A 26,589-nucleotide genomic window follows, 5' to 3' on the forward strand; every position below is an offset into this window, starting at 1 on the left:
TTTAAAAAAAGACGAGCATAAGTGGATTGAACATTCTAGAACAGTCGATCAATGGAGCGCGAAAGCCATTTTTGCTATCAAAAGGAATTTTTGAAATTAATGTTACAAATACTTTGGTTAGGTGGTTAGTTTAGAACAGTCTCATTTCATAATAAATCAAATTAGTTGCGGGCAGATAACGTAAAGTTGATTCCATCCATTTCGGCTGATGAGGTAACTGCCGTTTCCTAATAGGTACCAGGTTTTCTTAGTGTACAACCTGTTCCCAAACTCAAAAAGGTAACTGGAAGGAACATAATGTGACGTCATTATTAACAGATCACACTAAAAATCCCCGAAAAAGGGTCTGACCAAGGCAAGGCCGCACTAGATATACCTATATATAGATATACCGCACTGTTCATACCTGCCAATTTGGCTATGGGTGAGATATTCACCTCGGATTTGCGTCATTGTTTTTCTTTAGAAAAAAAAACCCTTCGAAATGATGGGTCACTCAACAGGGTTGCTATTTGAAAAAAAATAAGTCACCCCCTACCTTGTTAGGGGGGTTAACAAATTTTTGAAGTAAAAAATTGCGAAACTGTTTGTTAGTAATTATTGCCACAAACAAAATATTTCTATCTATTTCGGTTTTAAAAATACAGATTTGTTTCCAGTCTTAATTTATACGCAGTAATTCCATAATAAAAACTATTACGGTATTTTTTATAGTTTATGACTAAGTAATTACTTGCATACTTACAAAATATTTTATTTAATTTAAAACCCTTCATTCTCATTAAAGTTGAATGTCAAATCGGTTTATCAACCAGTAGGCAAATAATATATTAAAATAGTTTTATCAAAAAAAGTTTGTAGCAAATTATGTAAAAAGTATTATAGTTGGATATATGTCTCCCCCACCGAAAACCCCGAATATCCACCGGTCCCCTAGTGAGTTTGGTTGATTGCTGACAGTTAATTCGTTAATACATTTTCGCTTATATTACATTGTCACAAACAACAAACAATTCTCACACATTCGTGATCTGCTTGTTATTCCGGTTAATTTGATTACCCACATGACGTGATTTTGAAAAAAGGGGGTTTTGTTCATTTCGGTAGTTTTTTTTGGGTTTATCGTCGTTTTCGACGGAAGAATTTTGACTATTTTGAGTAGAATAAAAAAGTCGGGTGCAGATCCTAAAAAGCATATCAACCAATTTGTTTAAAAAAATGTGTTTTAGTGGTTGGAAACTGGATCCAGCTTCCAAACAAATTATTGAGCTTTTGGTACAAGAATAGAGAAACGGGCTTATCAAAATATTTAGTTACAAAGCTCAACAAACAGGTCATCTCCTCGATTCAAAGTTCAAATGGTAATTTACAATAGGCCTACTTGAGAAAAGACAAAACTTATGATATCCGACTTTGGTTTGACTTCATTGTAATTTAATAATTATCAATTAATTAATTGCTACAGTCGGTGTAAGAGAATGGGATTTTATCAATTAGTTTGATAGTTTTATCATGGATAAAACCATAGATAAAAGTGTTGGTTAGTCTATGATAAAACGTGTTGGTTAGTCCATCGTTTATGCTTGGCAGTGCAATGAAGTCATCGAAATTTCGCAAATATTTAATCTATGTTGTCAATAACAATAAATTATTGTACTTGAATTAAACTTATTTATGCTTATTAATTCTAGCTTTATGCTTAATTTTGTCTAACATTGGCTGCATAATTACTTAGTGTGGTAATAATGGTACTAATCAGTAAATCAGCGCAATAACACATAATTAACTCGTTGAGGATGTATGAAATTTTGTACAGTATGTCTTTTAGATAACTTTTCCCACCAAAGGCTATTTTGTATTCACCAACTCAGCTGATCTTTACTAATTGGAATACAGACGACATATTCGCGATCGTGGGCATTCTCTTGAGGGAGGGAACGACGACTGTCAAAATAAGCTAGTTCTAACCTTATTCTAGTTTTGAATTGCCAGGCTAAGAGGCTATAGATAGGTTTTATTACTATTCAATATTCAAGGTGAACCAGGGTACCTGTAGTGTAGGATTTAGAGGACATCCTCTTTTGTAATAATGTTTTCTGTAGCCTCCTTCGCATTTTAATAGCGTACTTGAGAAATACTTCACTATGGATATTCTTAAACTATTTTCAGATTTTTTAAGTATTATCACAATTTCTTCATGCTTGATTATCAAGTTTCCACAGATACTTAGCATTCACAGATTAAAATCTGCTAGTGGTATAAACATTTATGGGTTACTTCTAGAATTAGCAAGGTTAGTATGGACCCAAATCATTTATCAAATTAATCAAACTAAATAGCAATACTGTAATATACCTACCTCTAGCCATGTTTAAATTCCACTTCTTAAAACTGTAATTACTTAGTTTTGTTGTCAGCTAGTTGATTATCAGCTAGGTAAGTGATATATTTTTTCATCCTACACTCATCCCCATTCCTACTTGGCTTAAGTAAAATATCTACCTTCGTATGGTTGTCGTTCATAAGAAACGTTCTATAAGACGTGTTTAAACTGTTCCTAGACACCAACACTACATCTTTCTTAGATTACTTTTTTGTCGCCGAGGCTTTCTGTAGACACCTCACCAAGATTACTAGACACCACACCAAGATTACTAGACACCATCCCATTACTAGACACCATTACCTTGATTAACTTAACCTAACTGTAATCTGGGTGTAGTGTCTAGTAATATAGGCTAGGTATGGTGTCTAGAAAATAAGGCTTGGTGTCTAGTAATCTGGGCGTGGTGTCTAGGCCTAGTAATCTTGTTTAGGTGTCTAGTATAGTAAACTGCCCTGTCACGATGTTTATGCAAGTTTTTCAGGGGTGTTGTCTAGTAATCTAAGTGTGATGTCTACAGGAAGTCTCGGCGACCAAAAAGTCATTTGAGAAAGTTGTAGTGTTGGTGTCTAGGAACAGTTTAAAAACGTCTTATAGGACGTTCTAGGTGAGTTGGGGAAAGTGAATTATAACCAAGTTACCCACTATGTAATCATTAATTATACAGTAACAATGTTGCACTACAACACATATATGCTTAAGTTATGACGTTACAGGGCGCAGCTCAGATCTGAGAAAACCCACAATGTTAATAATAGTTATTTTGTTTATATTTTTGTAAACTTCTGCAAATAATGTCCTGTTGTATTGAACAGACATAACTTAGACTAAATGTTGTACAACACCTTTGATAGTTTATATACTTTTTGCAACCTTACATTTTACAGGTTAAGTGTAAGAAAGGGCCATGTGGCCCTAACTTTTCCTGTGTAAATAAATGATTTTTCGTTTAATTTCAACCTTATTTAAGATTTTAAGTTATCTTCATAATAATTAAGATAGTTGTAAATCAAAAGATTATTTGATATGGTTTTAAATAATGGAAATAGAAATTTGATCATTTGCATTTCATTACCGTACCCTGTGTAACATAATGCCTCTCTTTACCTGTACTAAGTTATCTACTGGTATATTAGCAATTGAAAGATCATAACCAAGTTTTCATAACTCCAAGTACTTTTAAATACAACATTTCATAACTCCAAGTAAAATTATGTCCAAGTAAATTAAAACCAAAATATCATAAGACCAAGTTTCATAACTCCAAGCGTTCATAACTCCAAGATTCATAAGTCCAAGTTAAAATAAAACCAAGTAAATTAAAATACAAAATTTCATAACTCCAAACGTACAGATTTGCAAGGACCACAAGTCCAAGTTTCATAACTCCAAGGGTTCATAACACCAAGTTTCATAACTCCAAGTGACAATGGGTACAGTCTGTGCAGGAAGCGATAACGTACGCACACACACGCACCCATTACACACACACATGCTGGAAGAGAGTTTCCGATGTTGGCGAGATTATTCGAAGTGGTGCGTTCCCTGTCGCTTTGCACGTTCGTCTAAATTGTAATACAAATAGTGAGAGGATGAAATTTACATATTTAAATTCTGCGTAAACTGATGTTTAATACTATATAAATACAATTTAGTTCGTGCAGATGATTAATGTTTAATAATGGAAAATGTGAAAAGGTTGTTCAATGTAAACATGAAAAAGTAAGTGAGCGAGGATTTTTTTTATTTTTTGGTCAGATGAAAACTTTCAGCGAGAAAAGTATAGATAATAAGATGTTCTTCAATTTTTGTTCCAAACATTTTTTCGTAAGTCTTTTAGTTTGTCCAATAATCGACTTAGATGACCACCATGAGGTGAATGAATTAGTTTACGCGCACAGTATTTTAGCAATTGCCGTCTTCCAACAACAATATTAAGGAAATACAGTATTAGTTCACGTTTTAAAATGTATAAACTATGAAAAATATTTAGTCTTAACTTCTTAAGCTGTATGTACGAAATTTCGAAATTTTGTCTACATAATATTCGTGGTGCACAACGCAAATAAGTCGTAGGGCCTTTTTTTCCACTATTTTTCATCTCCTATTTTCGGAAAAAATTTAAACAGTATTAATCCAGGTTAAGGTTTCATCTTGTAGCATTCATTTGTAAATATAAAATTTGATTATAGTTACAATTACTTGTTCCCTCATAAATCTTTATTCCGTAACAAATATGAGAGTGTATGTTAGCAAAGTAAATTGTACGCAAAATGTCTGTAGTGCATAATGGGTGTAATAAAAAAATACCATATTAAAAATTTTAAAAATACTATCTAGACTTGTATGATCCAAACAAGCGGATATAATCTATAGATAGGTCTAAACATTTGGATTTCGTGACTAAATTATCATAGAAATAGGTTTTTGAGTAAATACATCTATACCTAATACCAGATTGTTTTATTTGAGTTAAATAGAAGGTATTTATCATTTAGGTATTATTGAAGTACCTTAATGAGTTAAGTACTTTAATATAAGAATTGATGTCGTCCAGTGGTCAAAACTCGACCACAATCCAAATAAAATATGAACTTATCTATATTCATCCCACGCTGAAAATCAAACATGTGATGATTGTGTACCAGTCTTCATATTTGTTTTGATTTTCTGTATATTTATCGTTGTTATTGCGTCACCAGAATTTTAACTCATAATCCAAATGTTAGTTTTTTGTTTGTGTTAAATTCGTTGTCGTACTTATTTTTCATCAAATTGTCTGTCACAATTTTATTTGTTCAATTGGTGTATTTTTTGTTTAGTTGCAATAACGTTAATTATATTTACCTGAGAAATGCAAAGTTAAAGACCTTCTGTTGTTCAGATGATTTTTGTTTCCCTTAGCATATGAATAATAATTAAAAGCCTTCAGTAAAATGTTGGTAAGGGGCTCTTGGATATTTTCATAGGCTATTATTAAAATTGCTTGACTTTTATGAAAACATAGATTAATGTCATTGACGTACCAGATTTATTTGGCTTTAGAGGGCTTTCCTCTGCAATGATTACAAAGTTAAGTCCATGTTTCCTAATAAAATTTGTAGCACTTCGGCTAACATCCTCGTTCATAGTTTGTAGGAATCTGAATCTTGTAGGTGTTCTTCATTATACAGGCTAATGACGATAGTTAATTCTTTAAAAAAATATTATCTCTATTTCTTCTACTAGGGGGCGTTCTATGACTTTTAATGTTTCAATAATTTGCAAATGGGTTCTTTCAATGATTTATTTTTCAAAGATTTAATTTTTGTAGGACGCTTTTCTTTGAAATGCAGTTTAAATATTGACAGCAATTAAATTATACAGCTGATCAAAATTTAAACAATTATGATCTTCATAAGGATAACATGGGAACCTTCAAAGCCACTGGGGTAGAGCCCAAGGGACTTTTTCAAATCCAGTTCAAGGCCAGTTTGCAAATCTACGAGACACGCTCTTTCCAATGATACGTCAATGGATAAAATCGGTTAAGAAATGACGGAGGAGTTCAACCGACAAACTTCGTGTTCGCGTATTAATTATATAGATATACGTATCACGTTTCGTTTAGCCTACAGGTAGGAAATGTCGCTCATTACGAAAATCTATATAATTAATACGCTACATGAAACTTTGTCGGTTGAACTCCTCCGCCATTTCTTAACCGATTTTATCCATTGACATCTCATTGGAAAGAACGTGTCGCGTAGATTTGCAAACTGGCCTTACATTTTTACTGGCTCTGCCCCAGTGGCTTTGAAAGTTCCCATGTTATCCTTATGATGAACATAATTGTTTACATTTTGGTCAGCTGTTTAATTTAATTGCTGTTATTTATTTTTCAATTCAATGAAACCCATCGAGTACATTTATTTACTATTTGAGTTTGTGTAAACATAACCTCCAAGACGGATTTTGTTAGTATGGTTGTACAGTATCTTAAATTTGTGTATTTATTTATCGTTGTTTTGTGTAGCTATGACGGATCGTGTTAGTACGATTGTAACATTTATCGTTGTTTTGTGTAGCTATCATTTGTTTATTTGTTGTTTTTTTTTCTTTTATATGCCTCCGACGTGACGACAACAACACATATAGACAGGAGGCGTAATCGTGATAACGACCGCAGCTCACAGAACAGTGGCGAGTATTTAGACTTAACTCATCACAGTCAGCACCTGACCCTGGACAATCTCAACTATTAGGTTACAAATGCCCCCACATTTCACACACACTACCCCAAAACGACTTTTCGTTCTCAATTGGCCCTCCATAAATGACCTGTGTTGCCTGTACAGCGAGGCATTTTGAGAAGGAGAAAACCGGCCCGAATGCTTTAGGTTTATCAATAACGAAGATAAACAAAGTCTGAGTTACACACCGGTAATCTTTGAGTTGACTCTTTTAAATTCGTTGTAAATATGACTGTTATTCGTTTTGAAATATCTTCTGTAATATTTGCAATTGCTCGAATTCGAGCAACATGTACACTAGTATTTATTAATTCTTTTAATAATGACTCTAGAGAAGAGTTAGAAAATTAAAAGGTGTAGAACAATACAGCTAACAAAAGTGGTCCTGTAACATTTGGTCATAACTTGAACCCATATGACATTATGGATCCTTTCATGTTCTGGAATTGATGGAGAGTTGCGTGGAGGGGCGAGCAGGGGCGTGTGGGACTTTTTTAGTATCCATACTGGCAACCTGCCTGCCGCTTACTTCGAATTGTCAATGTTACCAACATGACGTGGCTTCCGTGCCCCGTCTTCTGAACTGCCCGTTTAAAAAATGTAAATTTAAGTAAGAAAGGCCTATAAATATAAATATAATAAAAAAAATATAAATATAAATATAAATTAAAATATAAATATTGCATATAAATACAATCAAATTAAATGTAAACGGTTATGGCTTTACATTAAAGACTAAAAAGATAAACAAGAGTTGCCACATATGTTAGTCAAAGAATCGTTTAAAAAGTACATTACCGTATAGGACACAGAAAAAGGGAAGAACAATAAGATTAATATCATTGAGCATAATTTACTACAAAATGAAAACAACCAATAATTATGGTCGCCAGAATAAGGCTGAAACACCTTTGACTTTAAATAATCTAAATATCCATTACATTTTAACCAAATATAAGCCTACCATTGAGTTATATTTCCATTTAACTTGCAATTCCAAGTAGGCTTTCCATTTCAGTGAACTAGACTTACAATTAAATAATGCAGACTTTGAATAGGTACTGCAATAATTAGGACTTCCATTAATATGAACCGAAGATACCACTGAGTTTAGATGCTGCAAGTAGACATTCCATTGACGTGAACCAGACGTAACATTGACTTAATATACTGCGAATCGGCACTCCGTTTATGGGAATCAAATTAACCATTTCTTTGGATCCTGCAAGTAGACAATTTATTTATGTGAACGATATGTACCATTGAGTTTGTATACTTCAAGTAAACAATTCGTTTAAGTGAACCCGACGTATCATTGACTGAATGCTGCAAATAGGCATCTTATTTATGTGAACCAAATGGACCATTGAAATTGGATACTGCAAGTAAATTTCTCATTTTTGTGAAGCTGGCGTACTATTGATTTAGGATACTGCTACTGCAAATAGACATTTAATTTATGAGAACCAGATGACACATATATACTTTGAGGTAGACAATACATTTAATTGAACCAGACTTGTAATTGACTTTGAATAACGAAATTAGACATTGCATTCATTTGAAACAAAATATATACTAATGAGATTGGATACTGCAAGTATACATTTCATTTACGAGAAACATATGTAACATTGACTTTAGAAATTATTTGATTATTATGTCTGCTATCTGCTCAATGTTGCAAGCAGACAACTGCATTGTACACTTAGTGTAAATTACCTGAAATGTAAAGTTAAAACTGTGAAACACAGGAACGTTTCTCATCCAAAGTCCCCGTGCGATCTCTAGTGTTCACTTGGTAATACATGTGTATTACAAAGTATAGGGTGTTTTCAACTCCCCACGTGAGTGTTAACGTTTCGTAAAAAGTACAAGTTCCTGTATAAGGTAATGTTGTTCTTTTTGCGAAAGACTCTAAAAGTAATGAAAGGACATTTTTTATTTACATTTATTTCGATAACAAACAAGTGTTTTTGACATATAAATAAATTTGTTTGCACAAAACTTGTGTGTATTACGATCCCCCCCCTAAAAACTGCTTTTTTAGTAGTACATTTTAGGGAAAAATAATACCTTTACCATTCACAGACATATTATAATCTTTTAAAAATTATATATTTTCCGGGTAGTACATATGCTAGTTATTCAATATCAAACAGTTCAATGACAAAATACATATTTTTTAATACAACAAATGGTTTATATGCAAAACTTGACCAAATACACACACAAACTGCAGTTGGTAAAAGAAATATATTATTTACATTGTATAACTTAAAATAAATAACTCTTTCATATTGGAAACAGTATACAGTAAAATAAAAACAAGCCCATGGGGCGTAGCCCAAGGGAAATATGAAAATTAAATGATATTATATTGCATTGTCTTCCATTTGTGCATGTTTCAAGTTTCAAGTCTCTAGCTCATCGGGAAGTTAGTATAAAATTGATTGCAAAATTTGTACCGGACAAGAAAGCGAGCTAATAAAAACGTTTTAATAAACTTAAATAACAACAAAAAATGTTATTTACCAATTATTAGTGTTAATACAATTAATTATAACAAATATGTAATAACGGGGTGTCAAAAACACCCCACGCGAGTGCATACGTTAGTAAAACCCGCGCGAGTAGTTAAAGGTTAAAGCACCTTTAGCATAGAAGTAAGAAGTATATCAATTAATTAATCTGTAAGTATATAACAAAATTACATAATCGTTTGACAGGCGACGGTAGGTATATGGATACAATGATGCGGCAAAGGCTGCTGACAGTATTACAGCCGAGCGGACAGCGCAGGAACTTGTGGCGCTGACTGTACTACACATTCCACTTGGAGATATGAGACTCGACTCAACTTTTGGAGTTATGACACTCTGCTTTAATTTTTACTTGGACTTATGAAACTTTGGAGTTATGATATCTTGGACTTATGAAACTTTGGATTTATGATCACTTGCACTTATATTTTTCTTGGAGTAATGAAATTATCCCTTTTCGGGTACTTGTAGTTTTGAAACTTTGGATTAAATATAATTTGGAGTTATGATCTCTTGGACTTATGAAACTTTGGAGTTATGATCACTTGGAGTTATGAAACCTTGGAGTTATGAGATGATCCCATTTCAATTTCCCCCACCTTGAACTTACGGGTACTTACCAGATACGGGGAGTTTCATCGCATTAAAACGCACAAGAGAATTAAAGCTAATATACAAAGAAATAAATTACAGTACCGGTAGCCTAATTAGTTTTTTTAGACACAATTTATATTTCATGAACAGCTGTGTTATAAGGATTAGTAGTTAGTACAGTAATAGTATTGGATGATTTCAAAATGTATTGGTGAAAAAGTAAAGTGATGTTTGTTTAAATCAACTGCGGAACAATATTAATTGAATTAAGTCACATTGTTTGGCCTACATTCAAACTGATTTTCAAACATTTCTTTGACTTGGTTGATTGGTTTCATTTTCAATTCTGCTGTTTTGCTTTGGCTTTAATTAATACCAATAACGCTCTGAAATCAATCAGGTAATAATGTGTACCTACTTAAGTGCAATAGTAGAACAAATTTGATTGCCCAAGATGGTAGGTCATTAAGCAAGACACAGTCTTTGATCAATAACTGTTTTTGTGTTTTTTTTTATTAGTTAAGATTAGGATTTTTTTACAAGCAAATGTTACAGATTTAAGAATTATGTCTTATTTTCAGCTATACCACAACTACATGCTACAACTATGTGAACGAGTATGCTGTTTTGAATTACCTGGAGTACCCCATAATTATTGTTCAAGAATATATTTTAATATTTTTGGTTTTGAAGTACAAAAATTCTCTAAATTCTAGAACATATCTGCTGACATTTTTATACTTTGCTCTAACTCTAGGATTTACATCCAAAATTATCCCACCATCAGTGTTGACCTTTATCATTGTAAGTATTTTAAGTTCTAACCATTGTTGTTGTTATTTGGGTACTTTTAGCGAATTTAATATTATTTCATTGCTAATGTCACATCTTTCAGTAAAAAATATTCCGGAAGTAACTTATGGCATTTTCACCTATTTTAACTTTTTGAGAGAAAGACACTTAAGTTAGTAAGCGTTGTTTACAACTTCAAAGAGTTCAATTTTTACCAGATTGTAAAACAATAAAATAAAATGATATATTTTTTATTATTGATAAATTAATCAATGTTAATAAAAAAGTAATTATTATTACTTAATAAAGGGTAATTCCATATTCATTCAAGTCCCAATCAAAATATGTTTTGGGGTGTGCCCAGGTAAAATCCCACAGCACATTTAGTTGGGAACATTTTCTAGTCCTAACTTTGATAAAGACCGTTTTTATCTCATGTTCCCAAGACATTTGCAAAACTCTATTTCCGACAAAATTTGATTCCAAGCAAACATAATTCAAATGATTTATTTACGTTGCAGCCGCTGTGCACGCCGGTGTCACTGAGCAGCAAGGCCCTACAGTTATGGGAGATCCTCAGCACTCGTAACGCAGATTCTGTCAGTATAGTCACCTGGCTCATATCTGCATTCACCAACTTCAGTGAGTTTAAACTAGATTTTTTATTGCTAGATTTTTTTTATGCTAAGTTTGATAAATGGAATATGAAGCGTAATTATCATAAATATTGTAAACAAAGCATTAATACACTTCCCTCCTCGGCAAAAACCAATAAAACTGCTTTTAAATTGTTATTTGGCACTTAAGTAAGTATAAACACCTATGGTAATATGAGACATCATAAAGTTCCTATGATATTTCATATTAAACCGCAGTTTAACCATTGATAACAGGCCCTAATAATCTCTTCTTAAACTGTCAGCTATTACGTATGGCTAAAAACTATTACGTATGGCTAACTAACAGCTAAAACTATGGGTACGGTACAAGTCATTGCACTTATTTTTTGAAATGTCAATTTCTCTATTGAGTTGTTAGTTGTACCTTAAACAATATTTAGGCTAGTACACAGCACCAAAGTTTATTTTTGGAACATCATGTAAGTTGATATTTCAAAATATTTACTGTTCAAGAAAAAACATATGAAGAGGAGAGAATCTTCAAAAGGCAAAGTTTATTTCAAATAGTACACTAGCTCAACATTATTTCTGAATACCGTATTGTTAATGAAAGTACTATGTACACATAAACGTACAGAACAGAATGAGAATACAAAAGTAAATTAATTATCAGGATAGTTTATTGACTCTGTGATACTGATAAAGGCAATTTATGCCCTTATAATTTGAAATTTGTCGTTAATTATCTATGATTTTGCTTGATTTGTCATTTTGTAAGGGCATATTTTTATAGAAGTATTAAAATAAAGTTAAATCTGTATTTATCCAAGGGGACATCTTTAAATAGTAGTGTTGTAAAAAAATGCATTGAGAAGATCAATTACATCTCTTTCTTGGTAACTTGAGTTTTATTAGTATTAAATATTTTTTTAGATACAGGAATGGTAAAATTCATTGTGTAGCCCCTGAGCTGTTGATTAGACTATAATTTAAGGTACATACCTTCACGTCCACAGTTCATAAATGAATGGTCAAACCCACTACATGTTTCGCCTATACGTAGGCATTGTCAAGTGGTCCTTCAAGAACGTTTCGTCCATTGTAGACTCGTCAAAAAACATTTAAATACATACACAAAACACGATACATTGTACGAAACATTTAACACTTAGTACACTTTACCGCGACCGGTAAATAGTAGGCCTACTAAGTGTTAAATGTTTCGTACAATGTATCGTGTTTTGTGTATGTATTTAAATGTTTTTTGACGAGTCTACAATGGACGAAACGTTCTTGAAGGACCACTTGACAATGCCTACGTATAGGCGAAACATGTAGTGGGTTTGACCATTCATTTATGAACTGTGGACGTGAAGGTATGTACCTTAAATTATAGACAGGAATGGTGAAGATAATTTTCAAAACTTTCATCACATAGTCAATAACACCCATCTTGAATAGTAGTTTTGTCAATTAAATGAATTTAAATCTATAATTTCTCCGAACAATTTAATTTTTATGAACATTCACTGAAGTTTAACCGTGTCATGCCTGTGAAAACATATGTGTGATTATGGAAACAGATGACTAGCAGACAAATACTCTTATTTTATCTGCAATAAAATACTACAGTACCTACCGTACTATACATAAGTTATGGTATGTATTTGGTTTAATGAGGCGGATACCTATTTCCTAATAGTTTCAAATTAATTGACCCTTTCCACCTACAAGATGGTAAGTCAGGGGTGCCCATCCCCCCCTAGACTCATGACGCACCCCCCCCCCATTGAGCAACAACCCCCCCCCCACCATAAATGATGTACACAACAAATGAGAAGAAGTTTTATAATTTTTTTTATATATTTAAAATTCAAACCAATCTATATACAGGGTGTCCCGGAACTCTCTACCAATATTTTAGGGCATTGCTCCTGGGTAAGAAACATACCTAAATATCATATTTAAATTGTCCGGAAGTCCTTAGTTACTCACACAGCCGCCATTTTGTTTTTTTCAGTTATTAATTTTTTTTAAAGAAAGGTTAAACATACGAAATGGAAACTTTGCACAAACATTTATGACAACTAGACAAAGCTACCAAAAAATTATGAAGATTTTTCAAGTTCATAAAACAAAATGGCGGCCGTTTAAAACTTTTGTAAAATCAACGGTTTTCTAGTTATTTAAGAAACAAAATTTTAAACGGCCGCCATTTTGTTTTATGAATTTGAAAAATCTTCAAAATTGTTTGGTAGCTTAACGAATTGTCAGCGTCTTTCTCTTGATATAACGATCCCCTCTCCCTCCCTTTAAAAACATCACAGCTCCTTTGATGAAAATAAAATGGAAACAACGCTTGCGCCAACAATCGTCTGCTCCGTTTTACACTTCTGTCTGCTGTGCGCTATGTTACAACAGATTTCAGATACTGTACAACAGCTGGGGAATGATGACAATATAATGCTTAGTAAACTGTGATTGATTGATTAGTAACCATGGTAACTTTAGTAAGGCTGTGATTGGCCAATGAGTAGGCCTATGGCACTTGTTGAATTTGTGTATGAATTGAAGAGAAACCTATTAAAGAGGGTCTGACTTAGGGGAGGTACGAATGAGGCATTTAGTTCAAAATTCCTCCGTGAACAGCGCTGTAGTAGAGAGCACTTTGGCAATGAAGGTTTACTAATCGCAAAAATAGTTTGTTCTGGTCATAAAATAAAATTATAAATGCCTCAAATTAAATTTTATTATTTTTTAATTGTAAAATTAAACTATCATAACCTAACCAAACTAACCAAACTTGCTGATAATGAAATAATATAACAAAAGTTTAGTGATAGAAAAAATAATTCTGTTTATTAAATAAAACTAGAAATTGCTCAATTAAAATTTTATAATGACTTAATAATAAAATTAAACTGTCATAACCGAACCAAACCAACCAAACTTGCTGATAATAAAAAAAATCTTGGACAAATAGTAAATGCTACCAGCGGGATTCGAACCCGGGACCTTCAGTATATCAGCCCGCCACGCTAACGGTTGGACCATCGAGGCCGATGCCTACAAATCGTTTTGTTACGGTAATGGCGTTCTTTCAGCTAATAAGAATCCCACAGCTGTCATCGTAGCCTCTTCTATACCTCCCCTGAGTAAATACCTATTAAAGAACAGAAGAACAAAGAAAAAGAATAACAAGATTGTTCTCGTTACATTCTTTTTTAAGAGTGTTTTAGTTATCTCTAAATACAATTTTACACTTTTTTATCAGGCCTTATCTATCAATTTCTATGTTGTGATACAGCACCTCGGTAGCCTATATGTCCATCATGAGCAGTACCTTATAACACTTTCTAAAGGTTCCTTTAATATTTACGTTATTTATAGCAATGCAGTGTTCTGCTAGTTATTAGTTGAGTTTGAGATAGCTATAATTTTAAACGTTGTCGTTTGTACAACTGAACCAAGATAAATGATTTGAAAATTTTTAAAATAATAATGTTATTGCACAATAATAATGATTGTGCAAAATTGAATTTCGTTTATAAGAATGCAAATCGTAACGTTAATGGCTGTTTACAGCGTTTTAACGGGTTTGTCATCATTCTGTTTTTATACTATATACTATATTGTTTTAACCGTATTTTTCATTACTTCCCCTCACTATTAACTCAGGTAATCTAGTATCTACACAGTAGTGCAAAGTATTGTAGCTTTTTTTTACTAGCTTTATGTCAACAAAGCGTTCTGGGCTAAGTCGCGGTGTAGCTGGACGTGTCTGTACCATGCGTTATCTTTATCACAGCAGTTGAGCCATTCAGTGCGCTCCCTCTTAGATCTCACGTCTTGCTAATCTTGAATAATAACTTTCTACACGAATCCTAAACTATCCTAAAATCCTATTTTAACTAATTGAATTCAATAATATAACTATTGTCATTAATTAATCCACTTTCTATCCGGCGACTTCGTAATATATTTTGGATTGTCGTCACGTTGAACACTGTTGCAATTAGCTTTAGCCACCCCCCCCCCCCCAATTTGAATTTTTTGAGCCCCCCCCCCAAGAATTTCAATGACGCAGTCTGCGTCACAGCCCCCCCTTGTGGGCACCCCTGGGTAAGTTTAAAAGTAGGCTACAGTGAAACTCCAATCATTCAAATCAATCGGGACTGTACCGCATTTAAATATAACTAGGCTAATAAAATAAACGGTATCAGCATTCTGACACATACTTTCTCCCATAAGCTTGTCAACAACCTTTATCATGTGTAAGCGGTGAGAGTAAATATACGGAAATTGGATTTGTACAATTTTCTTCAGAATTTAAAGGACTATAACATACTAAATTTTTATCAAAATCGTTCGAGCCAATTTTGGAAAAATCTGATTTTCCGTTATTTTATGGGGTTTTATGGGGAAATAACATAATTTACAATAACTTTTGAACCGTAATTTTTACAGAAATGGGATTTGTACAATTTTCTTCAGAATATAAAGGACTATAACATACTAAATTTTTATCAAAATTGTTCAGGCCATTTTTGGGAAAATCCTATTTTTCCGTTATTTTATGGGGTTTTATGGGAAAATCCCCATTAAAAATAAAAATTTCTAAAAAATGAAAAAAAACTATCACAATTGTAAGGACCATAACATACAATGTTAAATCAAAACCGGATTTTTGTCTAAAATCCTATTTTTTGTTATTTTATGGGGTTTTTATGGGAAAATAACATAATTTACATTTTTGGGAAAATCCTATTTTTCCGTTATTTTATGGGGTTTTATGGGAAAATCCCCATTAAAAATAAAAATTTCTAAAAAATGAAAAAAAACTATCACAATTGTAAGGACCATAACATACAATGTTAAATCAAAACCGGATTTTTGTCTAAAATCCTATTTTTTGTTATTTTATGGGGTTTTTATGGGAAAATAACATAATTTACCATAACTTTTGAACCGTAATTTTTACAGAAATGGGATTTGTACCATTTTGTTCAGAATTTAAAGGGCTACAACATACTAAATTTGTATCAAAATCGTTCGGGCCATTTTTGAGAAAATCCGATTTTTCCGGTTTTTCATGGGTTTTTATGGAAAAATCCCCATTAAAAATCAAAATTTCAAAAAAATGAAAAAAACGCCTGGAGATACCATGGATTAGAACCTACATACCAAATTTCATCGAAATCGGACCACAGGTGTAGTCTCTAGCTCTGTACACATCCAGACACACAGACACACACACACACACACACACACACACACACACACACACACAGACATCACTTCGAAGACCACTTTTTTGGGTCCAGGGGGACCCAAAACGAATATATCCACTCAAAACTCAAACTCAAAAATTTTGACGAAAACAATACTTTCTCCATATACTATGGTATAGGGGGAGAAAGTAAAAATTCATACAGTTGAATTGTTGCTAGAACCAGGGGTACTTTATAGAAATACTTCACTCTTTTGTAGGCATACTCTATGCATTTTCAATTAATAATAAATAAATAGAGAAAATTTGTTTTCGATTAAATTCCCTATACTATGTGTTCTACTGTATATAAGTTGTGTAGTAGAAGTATGTGATCGGATCGGTTTTAAAGTTATGCCGAGCCTAGCCCATAAGATTGAGTAATCAGGTATTAAGTAAAAAATCGAGCCCAAGAATGCCAGCATCACGATCGCAGAAGACCACTGAAAAGATTTTGCGATGGAAAAATTAATGTTTTTGTCACAATTCCAGAGAAAGATGCTTAAGTTTTTATTACCGCAAGAGATTTTGCATTATGGTTATGTCTACAAGATCGCATAGGATGTTCAAGATTTTGTCTATGATACACCTTCTGCCTTAAACTTAAATAATGATTTTGTGTAATTTTACAAATCTTTTTTTTGTAGATTTATGTTTTTAACACGTTGAGGTCAAATTTTTTCCATTTTTCGGCAAGTATAGTTTGCCATTTGAGCAGTCAGGAAAATGGCAACCGGCAACCTATACTCGCCATTCAACCGCAAAGGGTTAAATTTTTTTTAGCTAATTGGTAATTGGGATAGTTTGAATGAATGATTAGCGTTCTACTGTACCCTGTAATATTTTTGATAAATATGTTGGGTTTACATTTCAATAAATACTTACAAATTAAACTGAAAAATAAACAAAATCTGTGACATCAAAATTTAAGGAAGCATCCTGTAATTTCTGTGGGATAATTTCTGTGGAATAATACCTGGGAAACGTGTCAAGTCAAGGTTACGTTCTGAGATCCTTGTAGAAAGTGTGTAGGAACGCTTGATTAAAGTGTTTACATAATGTTTCAATTTGACTTGCTTAAGGCATCCCAAGTTTTATATCACAAGTATGTTTAAAGTGAAAGACCTAGGAATCAACTTAGCCTACAAAAAGATCCTTTGCTTTTGTATTGTGGAGCATGGACTTGAAACTAGTATACCGTAGGTATGAAATTTATTTTACCGTCTTGAAACAAGCTATAAAGTTGAGGTAAATTTTGAATGTTCTTAACACTCTTTTTTATCATTCCAGCTCGTGTTTTTACCATTTCCATGGACTCCGCTGACAAAATTCTGCTGACTAACTTCATCTTGTCAGGAGCTTTGAGTTCCTGTATAGCTCTGGCTACAAAGTATTTCCAAAACCAAACAAAAAAACAAGACTAAGGCGAGAAATACCAGTTGAAAAATGGGAACAGGTGGGATTGATGTTTCCTTAAAGGTGCCCTATTTTTTTATCGAAAACTGGCAAAATAATTTCTATAAAAGTAATTTATTAATTTGTATATAATATAGTAGGCCTACTATACATTTTGAAGTTTATTGTGATACATAGGCCTAACATGATTAATCAAAAGTTTCCGGGAGTCAATTATTTTTTGCTTGCATTAAAATGATTCTATCTATGTATCTTTGTAAATCATACTACTGTACCTGTTGCTCGAATTTGAGCAATTGCGAAGTATTACAGGCGTTATTTTAAAACGAATAACAGTCATAATTTCAGATGACTTTAAAAGAGTTGACTCAAAGATTATAGAAATACTCACAATGTACTTATCAGTTCGATGTAATCAATATTTATTGTAAAGCCCCCCACACACTACCGACCAGACCGTCTGGTCTGGCGTCTGGCACTTGTCTTATCGTGTGTGGGGCTGTCTGCAGACCGATTTTCTCGGACCAGACTGTCTGCGTGTCTGATGGTTGCAACCCTCAGACCACAGACGGTCTGAGGTTCCCCCACCACTATTTTTGTCTGGTCTGTGAGTGTGTAGCGCTGTCTGTCAGATGGCCGACCATCGAGACAGTCTTCATCCATTTGTTGGAGTTCTCAACACAGTGTCTCAATTACGAATGTTGGAATGTCTGGTCTGGGAGTGTGTAGAGCCGTCCAAGACGGTCTGTTTGCAGCCAGACGGTCTGGTCTGGTAGTGTGTGGGGGGCTTAAATATCTTATCATTTTTCAAAAGCTGATCTTAATGTTTTTTAGTGTTTTCTACAAATGTTCCCCACTCATAGCTGAATTAGGTTGTCCATAATAACGATTATAAATTCTGAAAACAACATTATTTCTATTTCTTCTACTTGGTGGTGTTCTATGACTTTCCCATGTTTCCATAGTTTGCAAATCGGCTCTTTCAATTCTTGGTCAAGAAATGCAGCACATTGTTAATTCAGTTTTTTTTTTGTTTATAATTATTAATTTTTAGTATATAGTAAATTGTCCAGGCTTAATCGCTTTTGTCCATTGTAATATTTACGTCAACCCAAATTCAAATAGTAAATATTCCATTTGAACCAAGTCAGTAAATGTTCGTAGGACACGTTTCTTTAAATTAATGCAACTAAAATATTAACAGCAATTAAATTGTCCAGCTGATCATAATATATACAAATATGTTCTTCATAAAGATAACATGGGAACTTTAAAAGCCCCTGGGGTAGAGCCCAAGGGACTTTTTCAAAAATTTAAGGTCAGTTTGCAAATCTGCACACCTAGACGAACATTTTGGTATAAAATATGTGGGGTTAAATGTTTAATGTAGCGTATTAATAATATAAAAAGATGTTATTAGAAAAGAATTGTCTCAGACCAAACTTAAAATTTCATATTATATGTTTGTCAAAGACAAATACAAAATGTTGTACTGATAGAAAAAACCTTTGGCAGTCAAAATTGGTATCTCAGTAATTTTTGAAACTAATTTGTTGAGGGCTAATTTTTTTATATTGAAATTTTGAAAAATATTGGTAAAGGTTGGATCATTTGTTAATTCAGATAAAGGCATTCAGATATTTGAATAACTTAACTAAAACAGCAAAGCGTGTCAATTTATCCTAACTCCTTAATACAGTGTTCTAAAAAGTTTACAAATAAAAAAAAGCTTATTCGCTATTTGGGAAATTTGCTAAAATCAATTGCCTTGAGTAGTTCTAATTGTGCAGTATAAAGGCATAAATATCTGTATCAAAGGCACTCATTAAAGTTAACTTCTAAAGGCTTTTTCAAAAAAAAGATTAGGATGAAATTTGAAATTAAGTATATGTGAGGAGTAGCAGTTAATGCATGAACCACCACGTAAAAATTGTCCAGAATTTGTAAAGCAAAATTTAAATGCTTTCTTTAAACTAACCAGGAGGATTAGATGATGTCCATGAAAGATCACCAGCTATTAACTCCTTAATAATGAGCCGTTTAAAATGGCTTTTATAATACTAAACTTCAACTAATAAATTAACCATCTAAATTTTTCATGTTTTGTGAAATTGAAATTCAGAATGATCTGACAACCTCCAGACTGAAAATAAAATTAAACATCTAAAGCATTTGCATTGCTGTAATGTACAATTTTATGGAATATTGTGCTTTTCAAAAGTGTAATTTTAAAAAATTTAAGGGTGTGGTAAGGAATTGTTCATTTTCTTACTGTAAAATGTATTTTGTAGTATTATGAGAGGAATCTGTCACAATTATTACCATTCGAATTTTAGAATTTGAAAAGCCATTTCAAATTTGTGTTTTAGTTTCTCAATAGTATGAGTGTAATGTGTTAAAAGGAAATCCCAGAAAAACCTTATCAATGTTTACAGGGTTGCTTAGAATGGTATTATTTAATTTATTTTTTATTAATATTCAATGTTTTCTGTTATGTGTTTGTACCAGTGTACTTGTCCATAGCTTTCTTGGTTTTATTTCATCCATAAAATATAAAAGCTATTTTATTTATTGATTATGTTGTCATTGTGTCTGCAGCTATTTTATATTATTTGTCTTTAAATTATATGTTTTAATGTTTTTGTTATAATATTGTTATTGTACAAGCTGTGCAAATAAACCACTTTTCCAAACTAAATCAAACATGTTTTGAATCCTGATTATGAAATGATAGTTATTATTCTACTTGATGTCAATCATTTTAACATCCTCAATAAGTATGTATATCCACATGTATTCTACAGTTAATATTTTGCAACCAGATGTGGAGGTAAAAATACTGCAAGTAAACACTAGGTCCATAGTACGAACACTATTTTTCACCACACTACTACTATTCACAATAATAATAATGAAAACTGATAGTCAACACAACTTTAAGGTTAATGTGAAGAAGTAATTTCAGGAATCAGCTAAAATAATAATAAACAGTGGCAACGGTGAAAATAAAACAATTCTATTTCAATGCTATAATGGATACTGTTTGTGTAATTTATATGCAGGCGGACAGCTGACTTTGCGGCCCCGGGATGTAAAAACCTGCTCGGTCCCCAAATTACAATGACAGCTGGCATGACCAGCAAAACGTAACTTTCAGCCACCAATTAACGTGTAATACAGCCAAAAACATCATAGTGTGGCGAAAAAACAATTATTTTATCATTTAGTCATTAACATACAATAAAATTTAAAGGCAGTTTATATAGACTAAAAAAATTAATTAGATTGAGAAATACAACCATCAAACAGTAATTGAATAACAGGAATGTTTGATGAGGTATAAAAGACAGATTAGAACATGGAAACTGCTGAAACTAAGAAACAATTAGTAATAAATCATCACAAAAAGTCGTAAAGGATGGAATTGCGCATGTAAATTAGGAGAAATGCTCCATAAAAGTGAGATGGATCTATCTAGCAACCCAAAGTGGAGTTTAAGGTATACCAGAAATCGGATAAGATCTATATGTGGAGCATTGTATCAGAGAAGTTTGGAAGTACAGAAATGGAGTCAGCTAGAACACCTGGTAGGAGAAAGAAGACAATTTGGGATGGAAGCCAAACGAGATATATCAAGGCCTGAAGAAAAATAAGAAAAGATAAATAGCTTTAAGTTACAATGTATCAATCTAATCTAGGATTAAGTAACTTATGTATAATAGTGGACGGATTGGAATGCGGCGAAGACACACAAACCTCCAAGGTAAATGCTGAGCTCTCACTAAAGCAATGAAATACAAGTCGGTTATGGGTGCGGATCAATGCATCGTCCGTCTAATTCTAGTGTCAATGGGTTAATAGTAATAATACATTTATTTTAATGTAGCCTAAGCACACGTATAATATTACAGCTACAACTCTTTGCGGCATGGAATGCAGCTAAATTTATGATTTCAACAATCAACTATTTCATCAAAATGGATTACCAGACGAAGTTGCTATGTTCTAATTAAGTTTTTCTTTTACAGTATTTTTGTTTCCACGCTGTTGGTATTTTTTACATTTTTTGTATGAGGTAACAGTTTATATCATCGTCTTGTTACTATTTAACTTCGACCTTTTTTTTGATCGCATTGTTATTTGATAGCCTAATGGCATCTGGGTTTAGATAAAAGATAAAATATTTCTTGTATGTCAAGTATGCTTAAATTGAAAAACAAACATACACACTTTCAGGCCAATATTATTTATTGAATAAACAAACTATGATAATCAATTAAAGTGATTAAGGTGTTGCAAAAAGATAAACTAAATAAAGCAAATAATAATAAGGTAATAGGGTAAGAAAGGAGATAAAAAACTAAGTTTAATAACTTCAAAAATTTAGGAAAGTCTAGAGGTTTATATTACTTTCCTACATAATATATCAAGTATCTCGTAATAATAAAAAAGGGTAATTGCGTCATAAGGTAATGAACGCCAAGATTATTTACAATTCAGAGGATTATTCAAAAGACACATATTAGGATGATTGGATGAACAAACAATGTAGTTAGGTTCTAAATCATCCGCACTTTGAAGCATTGCAATATCGTTGCTAACAATAAAAAATACTTAATTCAGGCAGATATTTAATAAGGTTAGTTCAGCTTAAAAAGTTTCACACAACAAATTTTTGCGTCGGTGAGATAGTAAATATATGAAAGGTTACATGATTTTAAAATTTGACCTCACAACAGATGAAAGGGCAAATAAATCTGACTGTATCTGTAGATTTTATATTTTCTGAATATTCATTCCCCCATCGCAACATTTCCTCAGGTTCTGAAGTCAGCAAACATGTTCTTTCTCTCTTGAGTGTGATGTTTATATTGTGGGACAGACAGACTGAGTGACATTGCCGTACGTAGGCAGTCGGTTGAGAGCCTCTTGCCGTCCGTTGATCTCCAAATTGCGTATACACCCGACGTACTGAGCGTTGGTCAACAACCCACGCAGTCCTTTGCTCTTGATCGGATGCCCTCCGATGTACAGCGGATGTTTAGTATCCGTTGAACTTGATGTTCCAATACCAGGTTCCACAAAGGTCTTGTCAACTGATAAACTAACAACGTTCTTTGACTTCACAGCTGCAACAAACCATTTTTCCATAAACATTTTGAAGAACATGTTTTAAAATTATACCATGTGTTTGTGTTAAGATTTTATGGTCATCTGTTTTGATATAAGATATAATTTGAAAATGTTATTTCAAAAACTTCCAACCAAACCACTATAATTCAAGGTGGATATTATAGCTGGGTTACTGAGTATTCTAAATGTTGTTACAACTCACCCTGTATATTGTGCCATTGCCCATCACAGAAGTAGTGAGGGGTAGGTGGCTTGTACGCTGCCCAGATCTCCCCTTTGCCGTTGTCCACACTGAAGCGTATTGTCCCATCAATCATCTGCAGCAACAGGTAGTCCTTTTTGGAATGCACAGAGACTAACATTCCAGACAGGTCACGAGGTTTGATCTCAAGCTTGATGTCAATCTCCACTCCAACTCGGAACTTGTCAGCTGGAATGGTAACACCAATGTAAAGCAGGAAAAAAGTAGACAAGACTTTGTTATTTTGTTTACAAAAAGTGATGAAAACTTACAGAATTTGATGTAGCCACCCTCGGGTGAGAAGAAGGCTCCCACCTCAACATTGTCCGAGCAGGGGATGACTCCGATGGGTTTGGACGGAGATGTAATTGGTTTGTCGTTTAAGCTGAAGTCCTTCAAGCAACCTTCAAATGTATGGTTCAGACCCTGTAATCATCAAATGTTAACTAAGACAACGTGAAACAATAGGGCACATCATTACAGAGTGCCCAGCCTACAATAGGATGAGACAATGCATTTACGCAAAAATAAAGAAAGCCAATTGGAAATCACCACCAACTGTCCAAACGCTCCTAGTGGAAAAAATTGCAAGCTATGGCCACCATTACTAAAATTGTTAAAAGTAACACAGAAATCCAACTTTGAGATAATATTTAACTTGAACTTTAAATAACTAAATAAGACATTCAAACTGAAAAATAGGGGTGTGCGAGTACTCGAATCTTCGAGCTTTTTGGTCGAGCTTTTCATTATTCGGCTCGGCTCGAGGCATTTTGAAAAAGCTCGAAGTTCGAGCCGAGCTTTTAATACTGTCAAAACTAAAAAAAAACACTTAATTTGGGTCGTAATTGAAAACAATGTTATCACAATTCTACGTTGTTCATGCATTCGAGGTTTGATAAGCACGAACCTCAGCTCAATCAAGACGCAATGATTATCGATCGTAATTTTGAGGAGATAGGAAACAGGAAAGAGACAAACTACCACCTATCGCGGTGTCTTTCTAACACAGCTGACAGCTATTCGTATCGTAATATACAACGCAGTGCGAGTGCGTGATTGGCTCGTCGCTATGACGACATACGGTTACCGTGGCAACCTACAGTGCGCACTGAGCACTGCGCCTTTGCCTTGTGTGGGAGGGGAGATTATACCAACAAACTATTTCAGGAATTCTATTTTGGGACGGATGAAAGATAAGGAAGAAACAAAATGTGGTCACAAGTGCAAATGTAGTGGGCGACACAATAAGGCTGTAAACGAGTATCGTCGTGCCGTTGTTCCTTGTTTGTTTACTTTTTCAGATTCCTTATCAAAAGCCCCTATCTGCTATCTCTCTTTCTCTCTCTCTCCCCCTCTCTCCCTCTCTCTGCTCTCTCTCTCTCTCTCTCTAACAACGTACTGATTAAACAGATTGTGGTTGACGACTTTTCTACTTATAAGTTTCCCTGCGGTTATTTTAGTTCAATCAATCCCATAACCTTTCTTATGTTTATCAAAATAATTAATTAATCTGTTTTGTATTTTATTTCCTTTAAACCAACCCCTATTTACCATCTATATTTTATAGAATAAAATTTTTGTTTATAAAGTTTGACTGGCCACACAATTTTGTACCTATTTTATTTTGTACAAAATAACAGTTACTTTGATGATTATATATATATCAATAAGTGGTGCGTGCTGTAATGAATGCTGTGTATTATCAAAATAATTAATGAATTATTAATTTTTGATAATTCATGGATCATTGAATATCATAATGTGATGTAGTTTCCTATTTGTAACTTGCAAATAATAATAATTGATAGTTAATTCTGGAAAATGAAAAATAGTGATCGCATTCATAAACCTGTTGTCAAAACAGCAACGCGGGCGGGTGTAAGGGTTTATTGTTTCAGAGGCTAGGGTGTTTCAAGGACAAAGTGTTGGGCCTCCCGGCTTAGGGGGGGAGGGGGGCGGTGAGACTGTGTGAAGGGGAGGAAACTGGTTTTTGCTATTTATTGATTAGTTCGCCGACCCTTCTAGATAACAAAATTTAGTGACAGTATTAAATCATCGTGTTCTTTATTTCATTTCTTGTTTACTTTGTGTGTTATTCTATTAATTTTAGTGTTTTGGTCTATTTTCTCTATATGTCAATTATATTTTTTAAATATATAAGTTTACTTTTTACTTGTCTCTCCACCTTTTTGGATCCAAACCAACCATGTTTTTTTTATTAATACAATTCATGAAACAAAAATATTTTGTGCAATGAAAACAACAAGAATAATCATGTGTTTTTCAATTTATTTTGTATTTATTTATACAAAATAGAATTAGATATTCATAGTAGTTACAAATATACATTATGTAATCGACTTGCTAGTTGTTTTGTCGTCATTCAATGTCGCGTTGCTGCTCTGTTATGAAAGACAATCTGATTGTCTCTGTCTGCACTGCATATCTCTTCAGCCCTTCAATCGATATCCTTTTATTGTTTTATTTCTTGCATCTTAATTTAGTTCAGTTCAGTTCTTATCGTGATTATCTACTATTTGATGTCTTGACAATTCTCAATGTTTTTAAACATATTAAAATAACATTGTGTTTATTTAAAAATTGACTGAACATTATTATTATTATTATGCACTGTTTTAAGAAAAAAAGTTTAATAATTTAGATAAGGTGACGCTAGGAAAAGCTCGGCTCGAAAAAGCTCGAGCTCGAAAATTTTTTAAAAAGCTCGGCTCGGCTCGGCTCGAGGTTGAAAATCACTATTCGCACACCCCTACTGAAAAACATCTAACCACACCAAGTTTAAGCTATGAACCTCGGTAAACTCGATTTATTAGAAAAACAAAAATCATTTCCTAACAAACATCATCTGCATTTAGAACCGACCTGCTTAAATTGTGCATAAATTGTATTGTAAGGAACTCGCCTTGTTTCTGTAAATCCTCTAGTCTCAGACACTTTACCTTAAGGTTAGTCTTGGTGTTATCAGAGATCTTGGGGTCAATGCCTCCTAGATAGACGGGAGGAAGGACGTTGATAGTCTTTGTGCTTCCCTTGGACTCTCCCTCGCGTACAAGGAAGTCGTCGATGTACAGCTTGCCATTGGTTTGCGTGCGTGAGATGCGTATCGAGTGCCATTCTCCGTCATTGACAGGGTTGTCGCTCTCAAGCAGCGCTGCGCCGGACCCACAGTTGTAGCCGTAGTGGACCTGAGTGACAGGAAGAAAAATTGAAATCTTTAAGATTAGCATAAACTCTGTGAAATATAGGAGTATATTACGTCAGTGCACTAAACTAGAACTAGGATACAGTTGAAACTCCAAAGAATCAGTTTGGTAAAGGACTTGGAAATTGAAATGCCACACT

At 33.4% G+C, this 26,589-nt stretch overlaps 2 protein-coding genes across 2 annotated transcripts in view; one reads left to right on the forward strand and one right to left on the reverse strand.

Moving 5' to 3' along the window:
* Positions 1 to 1,935: 1,935 nt before the first annotated feature.
* LOC128994458 (solute carrier family 66 member 3) lies at positions 1,936 to 20,541 on the forward strand. The gene is made up of 4 exons (XM_054419034.1): positions 1,936 to 2,293; positions 10,334 to 10,556; positions 11,066 to 11,186; positions 17,724 to 20,541. Exons 1-4 carry the CDS (start codon positions 2,145 to 2,147, stop codon positions 17,855 to 17,857), a joined length of 627 nt encoding a protein of 208 aa, XP_054275009.1. The 5' UTR covers positions 1,936 to 2,144; the 3' UTR covers positions 17,858 to 20,541.
* A 1,547-nt stretch (positions 20,542 to 22,088) lies between these two features.
* The window catches only part of LOC128996036 (laminin subunit alpha), an 86,121-nt gene continuing 81,620 nt past the window's right edge, over positions 22,089 to 26,589 (reverse strand). Inside the window, exons 59-62 of the mRNA XM_054421159.1 lie at positions 26,187 to 26,432; positions 23,496 to 23,649; positions 23,185 to 23,412; positions 22,089 to 22,978 (exon numbers count right to left, since the gene is read on the reverse strand). Of these exons, the coding sequence (XP_054277134.1) occupies positions 22,716 to 22,978; positions 23,185 to 23,412; positions 23,496 to 23,649; positions 26,187 to 26,432 (891 nt within the window). The 3' untranslated portion in view covers positions 22,089 to 22,715. The remainder of the gene's footprint in view (positions 22,979 to 23,184; positions 23,413 to 23,495; positions 23,650 to 26,186; positions 26,433 to 26,589) is intronic.

The sequence above is a fragment of the Macrosteles quadrilineatus genome, unplaced genomic scaffold (genome assembly GCF_028750875.1).
Source record: "Macrosteles quadrilineatus isolate MER2022 unplaced genomic scaffold, UCM_ALF_1.0 Scaffold_5__1_contigs__length_97177068, whole genome shotgun sequence".
Classification (NCBI taxonomy): Eukaryota; Metazoa; Arthropoda; class Insecta; order Hemiptera; family Cicadellidae; genus Macrosteles; species Macrosteles quadrilineatus.

Bases quoted from the DNA above. Each gene is read 5' to 3' on its own strand.
- LOC128994458 (XM_054419034.1), top strand. From the start codon at position 2,145: ATGGATATTCTTAAACTATTTTCAGATTTTTTAAGTATTATCACAATT. The intron at 10,557-11,065 runs GTAAGTATTTTA...TTTACGTTGCAG, and splicing joins CAGTGTTGACCTTTATCATT to CCGCTGTGCACGCCGGTGTC. The intron at 11,187-17,723 runs GTGAGTTTAAAC...TTATCATTCCAG, and splicing joins ATCTGCATTCACCAACTTCA to CTCGTGTTTTTACCATTTCC.